Source organism: Montipora foliosa, chromosome 10 (genome assembly GCF_036669935.1).
Source record: "Montipora foliosa isolate CH-2021 chromosome 10, ASM3666993v2, whole genome shotgun sequence".
Lineage (NCBI taxonomy): Eukaryota > Metazoa > Cnidaria > Anthozoa > Scleractinia > Acroporidae > Montipora > Montipora foliosa.
In genome coordinates, this window is record NC_090878.1 from 25,305,113 (window position 1) to 25,312,612 (window position 7,500).

The following is a 7,500-nucleotide window of genomic DNA, read 5'->3' on the forward strand; positions in this document are numbered from 1 at the left end:
TAACCACGCTACTCGTGTGGCAGGACATCTTCATTTCCTGTCGGATGCATGTATTGGCCCTGTGACACTCTAGGCCTAAAAATAAACTTTAGACATAGGGCTAGCCAAATTGAGGGTTTTGGGTTACTTTTTCCGAGTTTTTGGAGTCTTCGTTTTCGTGACACCCTTTTAACAATTTTTTGTGATACTCTTGGAGAACTCAAAACAAAGAAAACAAAAATGAAGGAAACAATATTCCAACCTCATTATGGTTTCTATGTCATTTCTCATCTTCTAGACTATATTTTGATTTATGCACCTGACAATGTTTTGCCCCAGGATGGGGGTGGGTGGGTGGGTGGGCAACCTCTAGGGGCTTTGACATTTTCAGGTTTTCAAATGTCAATTTTCCCACCCTTGGGTCTGCATTCTAGTCAGATTAACATCTAGGTGCTAAGGAATGAGCTTACAGTAGCTTGTTAGATAATGATGTAGATCATGTACAGTATTTACACTATCCTTCTGCCACTCCAATTCTTCTGCCTCATGCTCCATTCTACCAAGGTATGAACAAAATCTTAATTAACACAGACTCAGCCTACAGTGGCTGGAAAGGTTTGTTCTTCATCCCTGGGTTTCTCTGCTGAATGACTCAAACAAAGGATTGATCCACACGTTTTCAGTATATATCAAGTGGAGCTGTAGTTGATACAATCCTGATCTATCGTTATGAAAAAAAGGTGAAATTTGCTTATCGGAGATTGTGCACCAAACCACCTTTTTTGTCATAGTGAGTTGGTTAGACCAAAATAGTGAGTTGGTTAGACCAAAAAAAAGAAATAATACACCAAAGGTGATAGTCACTGTCTCCAGTTCCTGGTAAGCAATGACCTCTCAGCTCTTGACTTTGCAGTTTTTTATGCAAGTGGTTTTATTTATGAAACTTTTTCCCACCTTAGATGGAGGGTGATGATGAAGGAGTGGATGACCTGAAGTTCCAAGGTTTGATGAAGTAGCTTAGCAATGATAATGATTATGTATTTTTTTTTCAATTTAAAAGTTTTTATTGTCAAAAATATAACAATTACATGTACACAAAGAATACCACAAAGATAAATACAATACAAAAGAAACAGACTTAATAATTGCTAAACAATACACTCTTACATAAAAAAATAACCTGCAATTACAGTTTACACAATTTACAGTTACTATCAATGAACTACTTGAATTGCATTACAAATTATGATTTACACAAAAAAGAGGGATTTGTCTTGGTAATAAACTGACTTTGTTCTAAAATTTATTTGCTGACATATGGCACAAGCTTCCTCCACTTCTCATTGTGTTTTTATTGTGTTTTTTAAGTTTGTCCTGCTTTGCTTCAATTTCTTTTTTTCGATCTGATAAACTGCCCTGGTCTTGCCTTCGAAAACTTGTAGCAACGGGCTTACACTATTTAATTTGAATTTATAGATGTACTAGAACTTTGCCGATAATATCAGATGATTCAAGATCTTGAAATCTCCCCTCCCCCCTCTTCTACTACTCGACTTTTGGCCCAAAACTTAAGCAAAAACGTGCTACTTATACACAAGTCTTTACGGTTTATTGCTTTCTGGGGCTAGAAATGGGAGCTCTGCTTTTAGGCTTGGCTAAATCTATATATTATTGGTGTGACTCACAGTGATCTCCTAGAATTTTTAACCCATTCATCCCTAAACCAGCCTCCATTGAGACGAGTAAAATCGTCTGGTGTTTGAGTAAGAGTAAAAATCTGAAGGTGTCGCTCTTCAGGAGGGAATATGGCTTCAGAGCAAAATAATAATTTTTTTAAGTACAGTATTCCAGGTGTAGGACTGGCTTATGACAGTTTTGTGGGTAAAGCATTTCCTGCACCAAGCAACAATACATGTACATATTGTCTGAAATTGTTTGTTGTATTAAGTTTGTCTAAAGTGGAAATTGTTCATATGACACTACTTGTGCTATGAAATTTCAAATTTGGAAAGTGTCCGAAACTGACAGTGGTTATCAGTTACATGCGCCTGCAACAATTTTTTCTCATATTTTGAAAGTAAAATTTAGGTGGACGTCAATCAAATGTTTCCATGACGATACTCCTGTTCTCTTGGTGGCAGTTGAATTCGTCAAGGAAACATTTGATTGACGTCCACCTAAAAATGTTGTTGAGGGGCGCATGTTACTGATAACTGCTGTAACATGAACATAAAAGCATGAAATGTTTTTGTTAAATGAAATGAAATGAAATGTTTTGGTAAATTAAAGGTAATTGTGCTCCCTGGTGTGGATTTTTGTTTGATTTTTGTTTTCAGTAAGGGTTTCGTTATTACTATTAATGTCATCTTCTTTGTGATTCTTATTTATTTCAGACTTCACCAAAGTAGATGATGTGAATAACCTAAACACTGGTGGTAGAATTGGTGAGGATTCTACAGGTGGGATCAGAACACATGATATCAGAACACATGCATTAGAAGACTTTTCTGATGGTAAGTTTCTCTTAAACTTAGTACTCTTTAATTTGGACTAATTGTTGCTGAAGGATGAAAATTGAATGGTTTACACATATACTCAAATTTGAGACTAACCCTGCACTAAGCATAAACTGTAGGTTTGGATGAGTTGTCAAGTCAGAATACCCATAACAAACTATGATTGCAGAAGTTATTTTTTTTATTTTAAGTTAGTCAAGTTTCCAAGAATATGTATTCTTGAAAATTTGTTTAAATGATGGCAACAGAGGTGTGTAATCTGTAGAAACAAATGTTTCAAATACACCTGTGTTTACATTGTTGAGAAAACCATCTACAAAATTAAATTATACATGTATGTGTTTGCAAAGTTTAGTGAATAGCCCATTTCCGAGTTGCTGCATGCCTCAGTTTCAAAGCGAGTCCTGGTGCACAACCATTCAAATGGAAATGAGTTGCATATTCTTATGCAAATCAAACTCATTTCCCTTACAATAGTTGAGCACCAAGACTCACTTCGAAACCGAGACAAACAGCAACTCGGAAATGGCCCATTGGATTTGGGACAAAGATACTGCACTTGTAAATCTTGGCTGGTAGTGATCAGAGAACCTGCATACATGTAGAATCCACAGGTCTAACCACTGAGCCTATAATGTGGCTTCCCTTAATGTTCTCCTTGTTAAGGTGGCTTCATCTTCATATAGTTTCCTGACCACAGGCAACGTGGTTACCAGAAAGTGGCTGATGGCGCGACCGACGCATGGCTCTCCCATGTGGAAAGTAAACAAACATGGCTTCCTAACTTTGGAACCTGTTTTTTCACCAAAATTTTGTGCACTCATCATCTTTTGGAAATGTTTACCTATTCTTAAGAAGGCTGCAAAATCTTTAGAGTCCAACAGAAGATTGAAAAAAATCATTTCCCACCGTTCTGAACAACTTATCTGATTCTAACAACCATCGATCCAGGGACACAGCCGTCATTGGAGTCGTGAATCCTATGGAACACAAGCAAAAATCTCCAAAGGGGGATTCCCATATTTGTAGACCAAGTGAAGAAGATACTCCTCCAGACTTTGTCCCTTTCTGCAAAGAGCTTGAGGTTGAGCTCTCATTCCAAATTCATTCGATTTCTTTGCTCACGTCCACGTAAACATTAGATCTCAAGAAGAGGTACGCGCGCACGTGTCTGAACATAAAGTTGAAAATTACACGCATGCTCAAATGGCAATCTTGCCGAATTCCCATTCTTTGCCATTGAAAAAATGCAGAACTTTCATATGAAATATCTCCAGTTTTCTTCTGTCAAAATTCTTCAAATTTTGCAGAGTGGTAATTACTGTTTACGCCTTCCATCTGCCAACTCATCAAGAAATTTTGTAAGACAATTTTTAAAGTGGAGCTGAAAGTCACAAATTCGCTAAATGCAACGAAACTACCTTTGTAACCCCTAATTTTTTGGTCTTCAGAAGATTCCTCTGGACAAATTTTATGTAATATTTATCAAAGTTAAGGAAATTTTCACTGAAGGAAATGGAATAAAATCAATTTGAAAATAAAAGCAAAATAAACACTGTAAACAACTTTAGAGAGTTTTAATTCCAGTTAAAACCTCGTAAATTTAACACTGATGGTTGAAAAGAGTAGTTTTGTCTTTAGAAGTTTGCTTGAGAGAGGTGCGATTAAGAGCAATGCGAAAATTTCCGTGGATAGTGGATCCTAGTGCTCGCCAAATAAGCAGCGAATAACCATATGAAGCCACCTTAAGCTGAGATCCTGAGCTTTCCTTGTTTTCAAAAGCAGTACCAACTTCATGTGCAAGTACAGCAGCCTATTGTTTATGGGTGTTTCACAGTAAAAGTGAATTTTATTGTACAAAAATGTGTATTGTACCTTGCATTACATTGTACTTATAATAAAATGTAAATTAACACTGAAAAGGAGATTATTGTGTCAGTATTTACAAACTTAAGGAGGATAGTTATGTTGTAGTTCAAATGTTGTCCTTCCCTGCTAGCAGGTCTCTTTCCTTTTGCGTTCGTTGGGCTGATGAGTACGGGAAATAAGACCTCTACATGTACCCTGGGTTGAAACTCACTGTGCTGAGCATAGGGAGTGGTTACTTAGAGAGTGAATTCTCACATGATACTTCATGTTGTGTGGGCAAAACTACTGTAAAGGAATGCGTGGAACACAGTGGGCTCAAGTCACAGTCAGCAAATACTGGGACATGGGCAAGGTTGTGGACAGTGGTTGGATCAAAGTGAGTTTCAACCCATGACGGTGGTCTCTTTTCCTTTACTCATCAGCCCAGTGAATACAAAAAGAAAACCTCCACTAGCAGGGAAATTTTCTCCCAGTTCAAAGTTAATTTTTTTAAACCAGTCATATGAAACCAGTTATACATGTATTTTGATTTTCCTTTGTTTTTAATGGATTGTGATAATGAATAATAGACAAAAAAAAATCAAAATCCAACTGGTTTGAAAAATTACAAACCAAAACAAAAATTGAACCAAGCATCTGTACTTTGTAACACAGACACTTTTGCGTTTAAAGGGAATTGCAGGAGGCACACAAAAGTCATGCAAATTAATGTAAAGACTTCTATGGAAGACAAAAAAAATCAACACAAGCAAGGAAAAAAAGCTTCTTATTGCTTTGTTTTTCCAACCCTGATAATAATATTCTACATAATTTTCTTTCCAGATGATGAAGAGGGCAAAACTGAGGTACATGTAGGTCTGCCTAAAATCAATTATTTTTGTTTTGTTTTATTTTCATACAAGTTATAATTTTCATCGAAAACTGGAAAAAAGATTGATGACAGCTGTTATTATCCTTGATTTTTTGGTTAGAATTTGGGTTTCTTTCTTGAACGTTTCTAGGTAAGGCAACGTCTATTGAGTATTCACTCAAACATTTACCTTGGAGTGTTGCATTGATATTTTCTCACTAGTTTAGCTCAGCTGCTTAACTCATTCTGGCATTGAGCACCCCAACTGGCAAGTAAAATCGTCTGCCGTTAGCCAGAGTAAAATATTTTAAGTGTCACTTTCAACTAGGGAAGGACTAAGGTAAGAGCATTTTACTAATGTTACAAAGTTAATGTTTATCTCTAGCTTTTAGCAGGACAAAGAAAACAGCCTCCCTTTTGGACATTTGAGTATTACCAAACCTTCTTTGATGTGGACACTTACCAAGTGAGAATCTTCCTTTTTCACTAAACCTTAAGGCGCATTTACACGACAGAGGAAAAATGGCACGGTTCCGATAAAGAGTGGAAGGGTTCCATTCATTTTTGTAAAGAAACAGTGAACTTTTATCCATTCCGCTACTGGACCATAGCCGCCTATGGTCCCGTAGCGGAACGGATTAAAGGTTTTACAACTCTAGTAGAGATACTGTACTTCAAGTAGATCTTATCATGCAGTGCGAGAGTTTATTTTTCTGTTTTATCAACAGGTTGGGAAAAGAATAATTGGTTCAATGGTGCCTATTTTTAGGAAAAACTTCCTTGTGTCTTATATTCGACCAAACCCTGATCTTTATGGTAAGTTACATGTAGAACATTCATGGTGGTGGCCATGGTGTTGATGTGGATGACAGTGATAAGAAAATTCCAATTGTAGTACATGATCAGTAGCACGATCACCGTACCCATAATTTCCTGTAACATACCTAAAAATTGTGAAATTGTGTTTATTGGGGTGAAAATCACTTATTTTGGCTTATGTCACACCCAGACTTTCATATCTTTCTAATTTTTCGGAAAATGTTAAAGTTTGGTCTGTTAAAACTGAATTTTTGATTTACCCATGACCCCTTGCAGGCGTGGTCTTTCATACAGATAGTCAATTTTGAGGCAAATAAAAAGTAAAAACAGAAAGCTTTCACTACATGGAGGATAGTATCCCCTCATTTAGTTCTATTGACACCCTAAACGCTGGCTTTCTGCTCCACTTTTTTGCTCCACTTTACAATTTGAGGTCAGAGCAGATGTCTCTCTCAATTTCCTGAAAATTGCCCCTGAAAAGACATTGTGGACTTCCCAATAATATCCATAGAGGAAAGGTTACCAAGCCTTGTGAAGCACATGGAAATCATGGCTTCTTTGCGAAGTCGGTTGTGATGGTTACTGGCACTCAATATGGTTCAATATGGCCCAGCTTGTTAAAAAAACGTAGCGACTCAGTCAAAGGCTAATATTTTCCCAACCCTGAAAGCTACGATGACGAAACTGTGGAAATAGCTAGGGGAACTTGTGAGCATTCAGCAAATGCTTGGTTGGAACCCAGTTATGCCTTGGTTGGATCAGGAGCAACATTGAAAGAAGTGGTCTCGAAAAATATTATTGCGTAATTGCGGAACAGAAAAAGCGTAGCGATTGTTTTGAGAAGTGATTTCTCCATTCGTAGTGGATCCCTCAAACTAATTTTTCTGTAAGTTAAAGCACAAGGTATGAGCATTTAGTTGAGATGGTTTTGAACCCACAGATATCAATGGGCCATTCCATTTTTTATCCGCACCCCCCCTATTGAGGTACTTTACATTTCACCCCCTCGGAAAAGTAAACTTTTGACCCCCTAAGAAAAGAAGATCAAAGTGCCGACACACTCCCCCTTCAGAATTTATTCAAAGATCAAAGGTGCTGACACAGTTACCCCCTCAGAAACGGCCTTTAAAGACCCCCCCCTCCCCCCCAGAAAAAATAGGCCCTCAATAGGGGGGGTGCGGATAAAAAATGGAATGGCCCAATTGAAGACTTGTTTCAAACAATAAGCTAGTGAGCGCCAGAATTCCAAAACACAGCGTTACAGTAAGGAAAGTACGGAATTTTGAATCTTTTTAATGTGTTTTAATAAACTTGAACTGTTAAAATTTGGCTCATATGTGGTATTTACTGCGTGTTATCACTGGTTATTGTCCGTTAATCCACATAAGTGTTTTCTCTTATGAAAAATGGTTTTGAAGACTTTCAATTTGAAAATTGTGTTACGCGTTACACTCAAAATTTCCCTAT

General features: G+C 37.2%; 1 protein-coding gene across 2 annotated transcripts in view; it reads left to right on the forward strand.

Moving 5' to 3' along the window:
- Positions 1 to 7,500, forward strand: part of LOC137973590 (protein YIPF1-like) — a 26,930-nt gene that overhangs the window by 1,522 nt on the left and 17,908 nt on the right. Inside the window, exons 2-6 of one of the 2 annotated variants that reach the window (XM_068820434.1) lie at positions 939 to 981; positions 2,373 to 2,492; positions 5,187 to 5,209; positions 5,600 to 5,680; positions 5,943 to 6,030. In XM_068820434.1, the coding sequence (XP_068676535.1) occupies positions 939 to 981; positions 2,373 to 2,492; positions 5,187 to 5,209; positions 5,600 to 5,680; positions 5,943 to 6,030 (355 nt within the window). Of the gene's footprint in view, positions 1 to 938; positions 982 to 2,372; positions 2,493 to 5,186; positions 5,216 to 5,599; positions 5,681 to 5,942; positions 6,031 to 7,500 lie in introns of both variants that reach the window. The other variant, XM_068820433.1, reaches the window with a different exon arrangement.